We start from the raw sequence: 18,072 nt of genomic DNA, 5'->3' as shown, positions 1-18,072 counted from the left end.
TATAGGAATTGATTTTGATTGAGGTTATGGGACACTGGTGTTGCTTTTTATAATTTGTGTTTGTATTTATTTTTTCAAGTTTCAATAGCTACTTTGTTAGCTCCTCAAAACCTTCTTTTTTTTCTGACAAAGTGCCGTTTTGATAGCAATGCATCACTAGCTCAGCGTGAAGATGTTATTCAACTAGTCTCCTAACTGTTGTTGCTGGCTGCTATGGCACATTTCGCTATTCCAGGGGAGTCATGTCTATCTATGTCAGAAACACACAGAGTGTACAAATCATTGGAACCACGTGCTCTTTATATATCGTCACTGTCGGGCAGAAACCTTGTATCTCCATATTTCAACTTTTATTTATTTATTTTCCATAAATCAATGCCTTACTCCGACTTATGACAGTGTCGCCGCGAAAGTATCAAATATAGTAGCTCTACAAGCAATGTGTTGTGAGCTTGTAGATGTGCTAATTTGGGTATTTCCTGAACATGTTTTAAGTAAAAGTGAAAGTGGTGAAGTCTGTGTGGGTTTCATAAATATTGAACCAATGAAAAGTATTAATAAGAGTTTGTGACTAAATAATAAATCCATTGGAACAGGTTTTTTTTTTTTTCAATTTCCTGAAAAGTAACGGTTTCGGACATACAAGGTTTCCACCCGACAATGACGATGTCAAATACCACGTGAATTCAAGAGAAAGTGATCATCTCTCGGTGATTTCAGCATGTAGATCCACCTCAATCATTTAGAGGGAGGTGATGAAGATGCAGAAGAAATTCATTAAAAGTAAAACAAAAGATTCTTTGAGACTTCCAAATCACTCATTTAATTTGACTAACTTAATTGAACTGTTTTAGTTAAAGAAGCCAGACAGTTTCAATAATAAAAGGATCTGGTTGGAGGAAGCACGCCCACAGTCAAAACATCGCTTTTGTTGGGTCACCATCCACAAGTGTTTCCCTCAGATTAAGTATGTAAACACATTAACTTGATGAGGATTTCCTGGTTTTCTAATCGTCAAGCGTCACTTTCTACAGTAAATGTCATAACAACCACTTTCAGCGCTCAACTTTATTCATTTTCCAAACAAAGACAATGTTTTATTGAGAACTACACAGCATGCCATATTTTGTTTTTGTTTTTTCTCCTTGTTCGTATTGGCTCGTCTTGCTCAGCTCTTATGATTTATTATGTTGTTCCGTCCAAGACACCCTGTAAGCTAATTCCTATTTGGCAAGAGGACTGCATTTCAAACTACTTCCTTTGATCTGTTGTGAACCTTTGTTATTCTCCGTGTGGTGTTTGTGCAGATGATATCGGTGCTCATATGAACGTGGGAAGAACCTACAAGAACCTGAACAAGTCCAAAGAGGCCGAGGATTCCTACTTGATTGCCAAATCCCTCATGCCACAGGTGTGTCATGAAGTGTGTCACACAAGTGAAATGTTTGTTCTTGTCAAAAGTATTCAAATGTGTGCCTCACAAAAAAATTCTCCATCATCCAAAAATGACATGACGTTTATAGCATTTGATTTGACAACACAGTTGTTATTGTTATTGGTCTCCCTGGTTTGATGGTCCCTCTTTGACTGAACATTGATCACAGCATGCAGCTGTGCCATAAGCTAACTTTACCTTTTAAAGCTGTTGGCAAGTTGGCATTAATGTTACATGCTCATTGTCCTTTTCTGACCAAAGGTGAATTAAGATTTAAAGATACAAAGATATCTGTATCTTAGTCTAATTCTTATAAAGAGTAATGTTATTTCACAGCCTACCCCTTAAGAAAAGAGTGAAAAGCTTTCGTCTTCAGTAATGTTAATAAAAGCATAAGGTTACGGGTTCCATAATCTGTGTAGATCAATGTGTAAAACATGGTATTTATCACTAATTGGGTTAGGTTTCCTATTCCCCCGGGGACCACTTTTGTAGGGGTGCAACAGTTCATCGATTTAATCAAAATATTAATTGATTTGAATCAAATACATTTTCAAAATGGCAAAAATAGCAGATATATAGGCTCACGCGTTGTGAGCTTGTAGATTGACTATTTTCGTGTGACACTGTTGTACGACAATGTATAAAATAGGCCTTAACCACATGAACCCTAGCATCTATATTCTGGGGCAAACATTCTGTGAATTTAGGTGATCTACAAGCTCCCAACGCATCGCGACGCTGAAATTTTCACTGAAGAGATATGGTGTGGAGGGAAAAAAGGAGGGTACCTATAGACTTTGATTGATTGAATATTTTATTAGGCAAAAAATGTAAAACAGCACAGTTACATTTAAAATACTTTGTCTAACAGGTCCGTTCATTAAAGTCCTTGCGGACTTGTTTCCAATGAGGGCCTTGGTATTCAATTCATAGACATATATAGTGGCACCACAGTTCAAATATCATTACGAAAAAAAACAGAAAAAAAACCTCAGGGGGACCCTGGTCAATTAAGTATATAGGGGTCAAGTGGTTAGTCAGACTAATCAATTTAGTCGATGATTAAAAATATTAAAATTGGCAAATGGGAGCGGCCCGGGGGTCGGTCGGGGGAGGTCCATGGCTGTAGTAGTGCGTTCTCGTTACGCTCTAGAGACGGCACAGCAGTGCGCACTAGATGTAGGCTATACCCAAACATGTTGACATGTCAATCTTCCTTAAGAAAAAATATGTAGACTAACTAGCAGCAGTAGTCTTGGTCAGGCTGTGTGTGAGCCTGTTCCTTGCGCAGTTGAGCTAAGACTGCGCGTGATAAGATGCAAAGGAGCCTAAATGAACGTATCCTACTATTTTGATAAACATTCATTCTGTGCATTTCTCATTTCGGATTGGGTTTGTGGACCATCATAACTGTATTTCAGCCTTAGGCTACATAATATAAATACATAATTAAATCAATTAACTCAGTGCCAATGAAATAAAAAAAAAAGCGAACTGTGCCAGCAATATTTTTTTTTTTCAAAGTAAAAAAAAAGTGCTTAGGAAGCGAGATACAGCCTTTTTCCGTTATAAGTTAAACAAAGAGTGGATGGAGCTGCAAATCTTCAGATAATGATATCTTGGGTTCTTAAAAAAAAAAATCTATTTTTTTTATTTATTTTTTTAAACTCGGGATTTCTCGTTCTGGCACTGAGGGTATTCATAAAAAACTCGGGATAACTCGGGGCTTGGCACTGAGAGAGTTAAGAATAGATTTTTTTTTAGACTCGACTCCGACTCGTGGCTAAAGACTCGAGACTTGACTTGGACTCGACCCTCAAAGACTCGAGACTTGACTCGGACTCGAGGCCAAAGACTCGAGACTTGACTCGAGCTCAGAGACTCGTGGGCATCTCTGAATGGGAGGGTGGCTTTAAAAGGCTTTGGATAAAATAAATCGGCAATAAACAACAAAGTCATCATGTCATCGTTCTTAAACGTCCTCCCTTTTGAAACAGATCATTCCTGGTAAGAAGTATGCCACACGTGTGGCACCCAACCACTTGAACGTCTACATAAACCTGGCTAATCTGATCCGTGCCAATGACTCGCGGTTAGAAGAAGCCGATCAACTTTACCGACAAGCAATCAGCATGAGACCAGACTTCAAACAAGCCTACATCAGCAGGTAAGAATCTGAAGTATTTTATTCACACCTCCCCAGCCCTCTTTCCTCTGAATCTTATCCACTGTCCCTTATCTTCCTTTTCTTTCTTTCATGTACTCTTTTGTGTGGTGTGTGTGTGTGTGTGTGTGTGTGTGTGTGTGTGTGTGTGTGTGTGTGTGTGTGTGTGTGTGTGTGTGTGTGTGTGTATTTCTCAGGCTCTGCCCTGCCTTATCTGCTGGTTGTTGCATTCTTAAATTACCCTGTGTTGACTAACAACATTTAAGTACATTTGCTTTCATGCAACTTTACTTTAACTACAAAAGTGACTCTTGTTACCAATAATTTTATTCAGGTGTGCCTTATTGTGACAAAGCACATAATATTTCATGCTTAATTTTGTCCTCAAGGCTGTAGTTCCTGCACTGATCCTAGATGTACAGATCGAGTAACTAATCCTTAAATGCCTGAATGCCTGAAATTTACCACACAATTATAATATAATTCACAATTAAAGACTCCTAGTGGGTGCAAATAGCTGAGTTGTGGAGGGCAAGCTATTTACATCTGCGTATGAATAGTCACTCTGTTTTGTTTTTTATGGCACGGCTCTGCAGGAGTCTAGCCGTCTATAATTAGGGTTAATTTAGTCTGTCTGTGTTAGGGTTAAGTTAGTGTGTCTGTCTATCTGTGTCTGTGTCCGCAGATGATCTTGCAAACCCCTAGACCGATCAGCGCCAGATGTCTTGTGCACACTGCCAGTAGTCCTCAGAAATACCTCCACTTGTGTTTTTCCCATATACGTTTTATACTTTCATATTTAATTTTATAATGGAAGTCAACAAGGGTCAGCTTGGATAGAAGTCTTGCCCAAATTTGGAGTCACACATCACAAGATATGTCATAGGCGACTGACGTCATAGGCTGGTCATGTGATATCCAAGATCCCCATTGGAGCCATGCTCGTCCCATGTGGATCTAGGCTTACGGAACGGGCAGAAAACTGGTCGGATTAATGCAGGCAAGGTAGAATGGTATGAGGCAGGCAATAAGTACTCAATGGAAATGGGCACTCACTCACTCACTCACTCACTCACTCACTCACTCACTCACTCACACGCACACGCACACGCACGCACACCCACACAGCGATTGCAATACCCTGCCACACATTTGTCATTTGTTTAGGTGTGGTAAAAAAACAACAACACTAAACCAACAAAATGAAAGAGAAAACAGATAACCTATTGACCTCTGAACCTCCTGTCATTTGAACTTTGAACCCAGGGGTGAACTCCTCCTGAAGATGAACAAGCCCACGGAGGCGAGGGACGCCTACCTCCGAGCGCTGGAGCTGGACCGCACCAACGCCGACCTGTGGTACAACCTGGCCATTGTCAACATCGAGATGAAGGAGCCGTCGGAGGCCCTGAAGAACTTCAACCACGCCCTGGAGCTCAACCCACGCCACAAGCTGGCACTCTTCAACTCTGCCCTGCTCATGCAGGAATCCGGTGAGTGGGCTGGGGGGAGGTCTTGGACGCATAAAAGACTCAACCCTTTAGACTTGAACTAGTCAATATAGAGATCTTGGTTCAGGTATTGCAAAACAAACTCACTCAGGTCATGATTCTAATGAATGTGAATGTCAAGCATTTGTGTGGTTGCCAATTCTAGAGAAAGCACTATATAAATGCAGTCCAAGAATTAAGAGATTAATTATTTAACCAATAGTTAAATAAAGTAGCCACTTGACAGCAGCTTGCACACTCAGCACTAATAACCAGTTGATATCAACAAGCTCTGAGGCTGAGGCGTAGACCTGTTACGTTTTTGACACCTTCATAATATAGATGCTGGATTTTTACTCCTTTTTTATATCTGTACTTGCGTGTTACATACCAAAACTGGAAATTATTCCGTCTGGAAATTATACGTCTGTATAGACTCGGATGAGTCAGATGAGTTGCCTCGGGTTGACTGGGTCAATAATCTTTTTATTAATCCCCAAACTCATGTTAAAGCTTATTTTATTAAAGTTCATGTTAAAACAGAACAGTTGGTTTATCAGAATGATTATACTTGATTGTATAATTTGTCTCTGCACCTGTGTCACTATACATGTCAGGGACACCCATAAGAGACCATTTCTGTGGTTAGATTCATATGGAATTATTTAACTGTCGTAGGTGGGGAGATAACAGTAACGGAGCGAAACCTTCGAATAGCCATTCTTATACATTCTCTCATTGGGCTAGTCTGTTCCTCATTTGGCTGGGCACCCCTGGGGCTCCCCATTATATCCCACTTTGAGAACCACTGCTATACACAAATATGTGGCACTACTGGAAACACCCTAGTTAATAAGAACAGATCAAGGAAAGATAACAAGAAAGTTGCAACATAGTTCTGTCCTTTGACTGTAACCTTCTGTGAACCTTGTGGGCTGTGCTGGCTATGGTCCAGACCGGGGATTTTATACCATGCTTCATTGGTGTGATGTGGGAGTCAAAGTTTACAAAACCGGTTTATTCACAGCAGGTGTGACTGTGGTTACAGAAGGAGTAAGTTAAAAAAAAGGATCTCTGTGCCATGCCACTGTGCACATGCACTCTCCACTGCCACTGCATTCTCATTGCAGGTTAACCTGAGGGCACATCCTATGTTAGTGAACAGCTTTTACAGCTGTCACATACTCTCCTGAATAGAGCAAGTACATGCCTGTCCATGTGTATACAAACTTTTTTTTTAAATGGAAAGGTGAGTTATTAAGGCTGCAGCACAATTCTTACACGCTCCCCTTAACAAGATGCCATATCCACTAATCCAGTGAATCTCACCCTTTAGAATTTCAAGGACCCTCATTTTGATATGCATTAGGCCACGGACCCCCATTTGATACAATTTATTTCATCTCTGGGACCCCTATCTACAATGTAAAATCCAGTGTTCCAGCGTAGAGTTTTAATCAGGCTTAAATATTTTAGCCCGGCCCAACCCAGCCCGACAGAACGTCAGCCCGAGCCCGACCCAAAGCCCGATACATAATTGACAAATTGGGCCCAGCCCCGCCCGAAGCCCGACATTTTTCTAAACAAGCTTAATTGCTCCATGCAGCCTTTTTTCTCATTAAATCTTGGTAATTCGTTAAGAACAGGAGTCATTCTACACTTTTCCAACTGTCTTTATGATCTTGCCAACTTTGCCAGCTTTGGGTACACTGGCTTGTTGACCCTCCACCAGCAAAGAACATCTCTTTCATCAGCCATGACAGGCGTCTGGGCAATATACAGACACACCTCGTCAACTTCTCCCTCGTTAGCTCTCTGCTCATTTTCCCACTACGCAAACTCAGTGTCCGCATTTTGGGCAGGAGGTGTTCCCGCAGCCTAGTCTCCATCAGTGTCAACATCTGGTGGTGCTGCTGCAGGCATGGCCTGGAGAAGAGTGCCGGTATATGCATACACATGTTCCCTCTCCGATGGTGACATTATTCTCAGCTTTAAAAAAAATTCAGCTGAGAACCTCTATAGGTATTTAGTGACTTTGTGACAGTCATCAATTTTCAGGTGCGAGCCACTCTTGGTTTTCGTTAACGCGTGGCGGCTTGCTGGGCTGAGTCCATTGAGTGGGGTTGACAATGGCGTTTGAGTCTCTCATGCCAAAGGCACACAAGATTGAGTGTAGGATACTGATCTCCCTCGAGTTCCCTCTGTGCTTCGTAGAAAGGCCTCAGAAAGTCTACTAAAAATCTCAGTGTGTCCGGGGCTATTCTTTCGATCTGTTCACTCTCTCCTTGCGCTTCCAGTTTCTCATGAAGCTCATGGTAAATTGCCTGAACAGAGGTCAGTTTGAGGAAAACTGTACTGAACCGGGTGTCCACCATTTGCATCGGAGTTTTGGACAGTTGAGCTGCCAGCCCTGTCTGTTTAACATACCTCACTAACTCTTTAGCTGCATTAAGTGTCTCTCCTATAACGACAGCAACATCCTTCTTCAACTCTGCGACGTCAAGTCCATGGCCTAAGACTGTGTTGATTTCGTGGTCAATGTAATCGAGTCGGTGGTGTGGTCGCAGAGCCAGCACAATGTTTGCTCCCTGATCGCCGATCGGTAACACAATTCTCCTCAGAGAAGTAGCTTCAATGCCAAACTTTGTCGCTAGCTTGTTGACGATTTCCCGTCGGATATTGTCCCCAGTCTAGTGTTTTTGTCACAAGTTTCGTCTCCTCTGTTATGAAATGGCACGTGATCGTCAGATAACTTATCTTGTGGTAATCGTCGGGCCACACGCTAGCTTGTTGACGATTTCCCGTCAGTGTTTTTGTCACAAGTTTCATCTCTTCTGTTATGAAATGGCACGTGATCGTCTTCTGCCATGTCAGCACACCTCTTTGCAATTGTAACGTTGCGTGGCATGACTGAGCTAAGTGCAACTCTCCCATGTGCAGCCCCCAACTTAATGAGCTCTTGCGCAAGCTCTCCAAAGAGCTCTCCATTCACAATACTTAACGACCTAATATCTTTACAGCAAAAGCTGACACATTTCTCTGTCACATTTTGTTTCACTTTTGCAGGCATGGCTTTAGGGGTAGTTGTGAAAAACATTGCCGCACTTGGTTGACTTGCCTGGACTGGCATCCCCCCTTCACACCGATCTGTGTGCCTGCCAAGAGTTGAAGTCCCTGTTTTTCTGCTGCTGTGACACAACACAGTTTTGCAGCTTTTGCATTGCACAAAATCCACCTGATCATTGTTCCCGTCATGCACCTTGTCAAATTAGTTCCATACATCAGACCTTAGTATTTTGTTTTCTTGCAAAACTAAACCATAATCGCCAGATGACAGTCTCCTTTTCACTTCATCAGACAGATATTTCACCTTTGCCGCGCAGCCGTTTGCTATTGTTTCCCTGACACGTTCAGTTCAACGCTATTGGTCAAGGCAGGTCATGAGGGAGAGGGAAGGGGGGGTGGGGGCAGGCAGGACATGCACAGTCACACACACACACACACACACACACACACACACACACACACACACACACACACACACACACACACCACACACAACACACACACACACACACACACACACACACACACACACACACACACACACACACTGTCAAGCGCAGCTTACTACAGTCACAGAGACAGACAACATGATATACCGCGCTGCGCTTGTCAGCCTGCAACCGGATCTGACTAATTCGACAAATTGCTTATTGATCACATGACTATGTGTAGTCAGGAAAAAATAATGTTTTGCAGAAATTGGCCTCCTGGTGGCGATATAACAGGCCGATTCCAGGAAGTCTATATGCAAAGTTTCTGCTCACAGACGTACACACGGACGGACAGGGGCGAAAACATAGTCTCGGCCACGCTTTTGGCCTGGCGGAGACAATTTGTCATATGCATATACATTGGTTAAAAACATAACACCAGGTTTTGTTAGTCACTTACTGTAAGAGGGGATGAGGCTGTATTGGCACAAGAGCATATCAGAACCATCTCAACTCATTTTCATGCACACCAAATAACCATCCAAACTCAATACACTGTACATCCTACTATAATTGAGCACAATTCTGTCATCTAAGGGAATAGAGTGTGTATAGAGTACAGAAGTCCTGACGTCACTCGTTCATCCCCTGGGTCGCGGAAGTAATTTCTCTATGGAGAATAATATTGGGTCATCTTAGAATCGTCTCATATAAGAATTGTGGACCAACTGTCTTGGCGATATTGTCAGGGGGTGGCTCTGTATCGTTTATGATAGTCAGTCACTCATATTTGATACACTCTGTTTCTGGCGAAAATTTTACTAATTTGGCGGAAGTAACATTAACACCGTCAGTTAATGCTTCATATCCATAAGAGTCAAACCGCCGGGATCATTTGTTTATTTTTGGAACACAGTTCTTATTTGACGCAATATTAAACACGTCTATGGGAATTCAGAATGGGGGTAAAAAACGCGACCCAGGTAGGATGCGTAAATTACGTCATACTATCTTGCAACTGGCAGGCTTTCAATGTGCTATTTTCAGCACCATGGAGAGAGGCGTGAAAACATACACATTCAGTAGCCTATAACATACAGTATATAAAACTGTTGATAAAGAAACTGTCGACTTTTGCCACCCCCTAAGGGCCTACAGTATCGTTTACTGAAACGACTGTCAAAAGTTCAATCAAAAACAAATCTACTATTATTAATAAACATCTCTCTCTCTACTATAACAATTGTACCCAATGCCTTCCTGCTTGGTACCCATCAAGAGTTGGATTGGGATAGCCTGGCATGGCCAGACTAATATCACTGCGAAGATATTAGTCTGGAGTCTCTGTATGGAACCTGCATTTCCAAGGGGCGGAATAACAAAAATGCGCCTGGCGATAAACCCGCCCCATATTTGCATACTGGGCCCTGATTGGTTCCTCACTACTTTGGAGGGAGTGAAATTCAATCACAACTGAGCGGTGCCAGACCAAATCTCCCAAGGGCAATTTTGTTTTTGCAATGGCAGATTCGTCTGGTTTCCAGGCTAGGATTGGGGCTAAGTCACTGCGACATACTAGCATCATGTCCAGAGATAGGCTTCTGACCTATGGGCCACATGGCTCGGGATCCATTGGCTTTCAAGGCTACTTACTTTACTTACTACTCTCTCTCTCTCTCTCTCTCTCTGATAAAAATAGACGTAGGTGGAAAGCCTAGAGAAGGTTATGTCTATTTAATTTAACTAAGTAATTTAACTCAAACTAATTATGTTGTGCGTAGCATATTTGACTGTCAACTCTAACCTGCCCTGTTTCTGCGGATAAACCCCTGGGTCTCGTCGATTTCATTGTGAGCCACACATCACACATTTTTTTCCCACTGCTTTTAAAATGTTCTGCCAATTAAGTCATTATAGCAATTCCCAATTCCCCTGTGTATTCTAGTCCCTTGTCACTGCTAACTACAGTTGAACCTGTAGCAGAGACGATCACGCGTCTCCTCTGATACACGTGACGTCAAGGCCGCTTTTTTCACCTGGCAGTGATGAGTTTCACTGGGAGGATTCATCCTCATCACTCCCCACTGAACAGGCGCCCTGGCCAACCTGGAGGAGTCGCTGGTGCAGCGATGTACATCGTTGTGTTCATATGGACACCCTGCCAAGCCAGAGCCACCATGGAGGATTCTAACCCATAGCCTCTGTGGTGGTGGGCAGGAACTTTACCCGTTCTTCCTGGTCCATCTGTCATAGATGCTGCTTAGTGGTTCCACTGAATTGGAATCAACTACTGTACATTATCACGTGATTACAGGTGTAAAAGAATGGGTGAAATAATTTTGTGTTCTCTCTCAACATTGCAGTTGCAGGACGACTTACAATAGTTACGAATGAGAAAATGTAGAACAAAGGAACACGGAACAAGTCAAATAACAGGAAGGCAGTCAAATGAAATATACAACGTTCAATATACATAATGGTGCATGATTAGAATTTTGTAATGGAGAGATGGCACTACGGAAGGCAGAAAGGCTTCTTGAGCAGGTGGAAAACATGTCCAGTGCATAAAATCACAGTTTCATATGCATGGTTAAAGAAATGAAAAACAGATTATCAGGTATAAAATCACAACAAATAGCAGCAAGTTACAATCACAGTTTAATAGTTAAAGAGAAACGGCAATATAAAGCTCAATAAAGTGTTTGAGTCACCATCTCTTGTGCATGATATCAACTTTAAGTATATACATAACTCCTGGCGTATAACTGAAGAGGATGTGAGGACAATTCAAGTTTCCACAAGTAATTTCTTTACCGGGTGCACGGTTCAGAAGAGTTCGTTCAAAACGGAAGAATCACAAGCATTCACACATGTCCTTTAGATACCTTTTCTTTAATTAGGCACGGGCAGCATACAAATGCATCTTGTCAGAGTTTTCTTCACGCTGAGGTGTATATGATGATGACTGACCTGGTGTACCACTGATATCTTATTGCTAATTCTGACAATGTAATTATCCAAACCATGAAATGATGTTGAATATGAAGGAAAGCTGGCTGACTACTGATCAACCCCAAAAAACGTCAGCCATAATAGAGGAGTCTAATTACCAAAAAAGTTCAAATTACTAGATTGTAAAGATTGCGGTTGGAACAAACTAGCAAACTGTGCTTGTATATTTTTTTTCCAGTTCGCACATACCATATCTACTTTTATGGGAAAATAGGAATGAAATACTTGCACTGTAGAGGCCTTGTCCCTGATTTACACACGGTTGTGTGCCGTGTACCACATTGAAAATAGCAGTTGTACACACATACTGTACAATGTGTTGCATAGTGACACACTGTAAGCTGCTATTTTTGGTGTGCGACATCAGCACAGTATAAATGGCGCTTTGGTCTCAATATTTCCTCTATTGCTTGAATCAGGAGAAGCTGTCTCATAACATCACACCGGAAAAGCCAGATGTTGTTGGTGGGTGTTAGTGGGGTTTTTGGCCAGTGGAAAAGGGACTTGATATTGTTCTATGGAACAAGGAGTAGGTCAGTGCTAAAGTGAAATGGAAGGTTTGGTCTTTTTGTTATAGCCACATAAAGACTTTCTTTTTTTTTTTATTATCTTTGCTTGTATATGTCGACATCTTACTGTGTTCCTGGCTTTTCAAGTGCTGCTTGAACTCTGTTCACTACCTCAGTAGGACTAATACATATTTTGTAGCATTCGAGGGCCCTTCTACTTTATTTCTTCATTCACCTTAGTGGCCAATAAATGGTAGTCATAGGATTAAAGGCCTTTGCAGACAGGGTGCGATTTTTCGCACGGAAGAAACGGACAATATCATTTTTTAAAAGAACACATAGTTCTCTATGACCTCATGCACACCGGCTCCGAATTTGCCGTGGGGCAAGTGGCTGCGGCGGTGCGTTATTTTTTTTCTTCAATCGAACCCAGTTCGATTCGTGCGTCTTTTCCCATGCGGTAAAAACTGATTGACCAATCGCACCCTGTCTGCAAAGGCCTTAACTGTATTAGGTATGGCTGAACTGTTTAGTTTAAAACTATGTTTTGATCATTTAAAGCAGTGTGGTCAAGGATGTTGTCACAGAATTCTATAACTCCCTTTGACTCCAGTACCTTTACTAGGATGCCATACATTATTCTTTCAGAATGTTATGACTTTTAAATACACTGCTTTTATTGATTTCTAAAAGACTATTGTTTATAGTAGCTCTCCACACATTTCTGGATTCAGAGTAGGTGGCTTTTTCTTTTATCTTTTGTCTTATTTCTGTATTAGTAGGGCAACAGTCCACTACAGCCTTTAGTAACTGCAATGCTTCCATTCAACATGTGAAAAAGGTTTACAAAGTCACGCACATCCTCCCAACGATAAAAGAATAAATAAATAATAAAATACCAGGTGCTGGACAGAAGAACAGAAAATACTGTCCGCACTGGATCATGCTTCCATGGATATTTTGGGACCGTACCTATGTTCCCCAGGTTCTATGTTCCCCAGGTTCTATGTTCCCCTCCCCCCCAAAAAAAGGTTCTATGTTCCCCGGGTTCTATGTTCCCCGCTCAACCAAAAAAGGGTTCTATGTTCCCCACTCATCCCAAAAAAGGTTCTATGTTCCCCACTCAACCAAAAAAGGTTCTAAAAAAGGTTCTATGTTCCCCACTCAACCAAAAAAAGGTTCTATGTTCCCCGCTCACCCAAAAATTCAGGAAATGGTGAGACATTTAAAAAGGTTTAAATACTTGTATTTATACCCATTAGTTATTTGTAATTTTTCAGTTTTTAAAATGTCAAAATATCATGTTTTGAAAACTTCTTTGACATGACTCAAAATCTATTTAAGGGTGTCACGATACATTAATTTCACGGTACATATGATACGATACACGATATTGGGCTCACGATATCGATACGATATTATTATCATTTTTACTATCATCAACATTGGCCATCATCTTCAGTTTCAAAGTGCTTAATTTATAAAGCATATAAAAAAAGTTACAAAGTTTTTTACACACAAAAATAAATACAACTAGAAAAAGTGCTCCTCGGAGCACAGGTCTACGCCAGGTCAGGTACGTTATTGTGGCCTCCTGGTGGCGGTATAATAGGCCAATGTGAAAAGGGTGCCATTTCTTCCTAGGCCTTTCACAGCAATCGGACACTGCATTTATGATTTGTGGCATTTTGTTCCAAAAATGTGTTTTGCTAAATTAGACCTGCTGGTGGCGCTATAACAGGCCAATGTGAAATGGGTGGCATTTCTTCCTCGGCCTAGTGGGAATGTGCGTGTGAAATTTCACGGAAATTGCAAGCTGCGTTCATGATTCGAGGCATTTTGTTCAAAACGGACCAATCCTGCAAACTTTGGAAGCCAACCTTAGCCAATCAGGATGGAATATGGGAAATCGGACAGATCCGGGTTGATCACATGACTATAGAGATACTGTGTAACGATTTGCATGACGTTTGGATAAAATCTGTAGGAGTAATGTCAATAACAGGCCCATGTGAAAAATGTGGGGCAGAGGTTCTGAATTGGTATCGAGGGAGTGTGTGTGCACAGTTTCGCAGCGAGCGGGCCAATGGTGCCGGAGATTAGCTGGTAACACACGGACAGGACACACACACGGACGGACGGACGGACGGACGGACGGACGGACGGACGGACGGACGGACGGACGGACAGGGGGTAAAACATACTCTCTCGCCATGCCTTTCGGCCTGGTGGAGACAATTATGCAAGCTTAAAGGACAACCCATTTTCACCCATTTTCAACATATCTTCACTGTAATTGGTCCTCACCAATGCTTATTATATATGGTACAATTTTTGTCTACTCAGTCTGTTTCAGAGGAGGGCTGTGGACAGTTCAGAAAACCACCTACCAGTGACATCATCAATAGGGAATCCATGCTAATAGAAACTGCAGGCTTTCTATTCATGGAAAGTTAGCATGCTATAATGAAAGGCATTGTTCTCACGTTAATAAAAAAAATGTATATATGTTTAAACAAAATCTTGTTAAAAAAAACAAACCTGACGATGATGTCACTGGTAGGTGGTTTTCTGAAGTGTCCACAGCCGTCCTATATGTAACACAGACCAAGTAGATTTTTTTATACTCTTTTATCATGACCATTAGTGCAAACCAATTATATGAAGATAGGTTGAAAATTGGTGAAGTCAAATCTTAATGTAACAAATTATTACGTTATTATATTATGCAAAAACCCGTTATTGCTCTATCGCTCATGATTTTTTTACATTATGAGCTTTTATGACATTTAGTTTATTATATTATGAACTGTTATTACGCCGTTATTACATTATGAGTTGCTACAAGGTGCTCTATATCACCAAGATGGCCGCCAGGGGAAAGGGGTGGGCAAGTTTCTGATAGTAATTTCTCCCCATTATGTTCAGTTGTGTGTTCAGAGATGTTAGTAATTATTGGAAATTAAAAATGTATTTTTCCTGCATTTTTGGGTGAGCGGGGAACATAGAACCTTTTTTTTGTTAATGGGGAACATAGAACCTTTTTTGGGGTAAACGGGGAACATAGAACCTTTTTTTAGGTAAAAGGGGAACATAGAACCCAGGGAACATAGAACCTTTTTTGGTAAGTGGGGAACATAGAACCTTTTTTGCGGGGAACATAGAACCTGGGGAACATAGAACCTGGGGAACATAGGTACGGTCCCGATATTTTTATATCGTCGCAATCATGTTTTGCTGACTAGCGATTAACACTGTCATGTTAATCATGACAGTGTTGCTCAAAAATAGCCAATCTACAAGCTCACAACGCGTCGTGTTGTGACACGTTGTGAGCTTGTAGATCTGTCATATTCCCTTGTTTATTTTTTGGGGAAATATTGTCCTTAATGACATGGCCAATGTAGGGACGCCAGTGGTTATGCCTGTCTGTGGGTTTCATAAATATTTAACCAATTAAATAATAACCACAAGTTCTGTTTTACATCTCAGAAAAAGTAATAGTTTTGAACATTAAAGATTTCTGGCCAACAGCAATGATATGCTCCATGGATATTTATTATATTACCACCAAAGGTGATAACCTTTGGTAATAAATGTCCGGACTCTATTTTTCTGTCCTCACATTTCTTTCTGTTCAACACCTGGTATGTTATCATTTGGATGTGCGTGACTTTGAAAACCTTTTTCACATTGAAGCATTTAATGTATTATCTCTTGTTTAGTGGAATGTTTCCCCGGTAATTTTGCCATTAGAGTGAAAGAAAGAGCCACCAATTGAACATTTGGCCTGCCCATGGCTTTGATTTGGTGCAGATGGTACATTTGTGCATCTGTATTTATAGCCATGCTCTTCTCGTTTTAGAAATCTTGTGCAACTGTGTTTGCAACTTAAAGCACAAATTCCTGGGAGGGCCATAGCACATTGCAGAATATACCTGTACACTCAGACCAGTAGAGTAGACTATGCTATACAAACAGATCGAGCCCCCGTGTGTATAATGAGCTCAAATTATTTTTACCAGGCAGTGTATGAAAAGATGTTGCATTTTAATTATATAAATAAAGTTTTACCCCCATATATGGGTTCTTCTGATGACAGGCGAGGCCAGGTTCCGCCCAGAGGCCAACCGCCGCTTCCTCATCTATGTGGAGGAGGAGCCAGACGACGCCAACGGCTACTTTAACCTGGGCATGTTGGCCATGGACGCCAGTGAGAACGCTGCAGCAGAGCGGTGGATGCGCAAGGCCATCGGCCTGCAGGTGGGGTTCCGCAGCGCCCTCTTCAACCTGGCCCTCCTCTACTCGCAGTCCCACCGTGAGCTGGACGCGCTGCCCGTCCTGGATGAGCTCCTGCTGCACCACCCGGAGCATGTCAAGGGCCTCATCCTAAAAGGGGACATCCTGATGAACCACCAGAAGGACACGCGCGGCGCCAAGGCTTGCTTCGAGCGCATCCTGCACATGGATCCCACTAACGTGCAGGGGAAGCACAATCTGTGTGTGGTTTACTTTGAGGAGCGCGACCTGCCGCGCGCCGCACGCTGTTTGGAGGAGACGCTGGTGCTGGCGCCAAACGAAGAGTATGTGCGGCGCCACCTGAGCATCGTGCGCAACAAAATGGCGGCCATGAGCGCAGCGGGGGAGCCGCTTGGCCCAGCAGAGGGAGCCACCGTCCCACCAGCCCAGGAGGAGGAAGAGGAGGAGGAGGGGGAGGGGGAGGAGAGCGGGAAGATGAGGGGAAAGGAGCGGACGGAGGAAGTGGTCGAGGAGGATGGGAGGGGCGCCGCCAGTGCTGCGAAGGCGGCTGGGGAGGAGAAGAATGAGAGGAAATCCTCTACTGAGAGCCTGGGAGGCGTGGGCGCGGACCAATCAGAGCCTCCGGTTAGTGGCCAGGCTGACAAGCGGACTAAAAGCAAGTCCACTAAAGAGATTAAAGACATAGAGAAGAAAAGGGCGGCCGCCCTGAGGAGACTGGAAGAGATTGAGCGTATATTAAGTGGTGACTGACCCTGACGTTGTATTTTATGGCAGGACTTTTATAAAAACCCTCTTTGACTGATCCAGAATCAGACAGCAGATTGTTTTTTGTCTTTTGCTTTCCTCCTCAGTAGACCTACACACACACACACACACACACACACACACACACACACATACATACAAGCATCCTTTGATCAATTGCCCCTTTTTTCCCTTTGCTTTGGTTGCTATGTCGACAGGCCACTTTTATCGCCAGTCAGCAAAAGAAGGGATCTATACATGTAGCACATGTGTAATAAAACAAAAGAAGCACAAAGGCACTGCGATCGAATCTATTTAAAATGTATTACAGATGCAGGCAACAATGACTCTGCTTCATATGAATGTCTTGTTTTATTTGCATACCATAGTCCTAGTTATTTATGCTTCCGTTTGGCCCTGTGTGTAGTCATTGTTTATCACTGGATATTTTTTTCTATATGTGACTCACTCCTGTGCATAGTTATTGTTTTTAAAAATGGAATGATTGTATTTCAAACAATTAAAGGAAATGACGCTTTCTTTTAGCTTCCTCTCAAGGCAGGATGATATCAGTACTTATGCTACTCAGAATAACCCACATGGAACAGCAAAGGAGCTGTGTACACACAACACACACACACACACACACACACACACACACACACACACACACACACACACACACACACACACACACACACACACACACACACACACACACACACACACAGAAGAGAGAGAGCATAAAACCGGACAGCAGACATTACTTAACGTGTATTGATCTCTGTACTTCCTGCCCCATACATCCATGGTGTCTGTTCTCATTGCAATTTCATTGAAATCCCATTTAAAGACTGTTATCGCACTCAATTTGTCACCCAACCCCTTCTGTCTCCCCTTCTTCCACCATCTCACTGCAACCCTCTTCTAGACAGTTCTGCATTTCGTGTAGCAAAGA

At 42.3% G+C, this 18,072-nt stretch overlaps 1 protein-coding gene across 2 annotated transcripts in view; it reads left to right on the top strand.

The window, feature by feature from the left end:
• Positions 1-17,851, top strand: part of tmtc3 (transmembrane O-mannosyltransferase targeting cadherins 3) — a 62,442-nt gene extending 44,591 nt beyond the window's left edge. For both annotated transcript variants that reach the window (XM_080437983.1, XM_080437984.1), the window contains exons 11-14: positions 1,308-1,411; positions 3,436-3,605; positions 4,869-5,095; positions 16,213-17,851. In XM_080437983.1, coding sequence (XP_080294109.1) covers positions 1,308-1,411; positions 3,436-3,605; positions 4,869-5,095; positions 16,213-17,120 — 1,409 coding nt within the window. In that variant the 3' untranslated portion in view covers positions 17,121-17,851. The remainder of the gene's footprint in view (positions 1-1,307; positions 1,412-3,435; positions 3,606-4,868; positions 5,096-16,212) is intronic.
• Positions 17,852-18,072: the final 221 nt, after the last annotated feature.

The sequence above is a fragment of the Gymnoscopelus braueri genome, assembly GCF_963280865.1.
Source record: "Gymnoscopelus braueri genome assembly, chromosome: 9".
Lineage (NCBI taxonomy): Eukaryota > Metazoa > Chordata > Actinopteri > Myctophiformes > Myctophidae > Gymnoscopelus > Gymnoscopelus braueri.
This window is presented reverse-complemented; position numbering and strand designations above follow the sequence as displayed.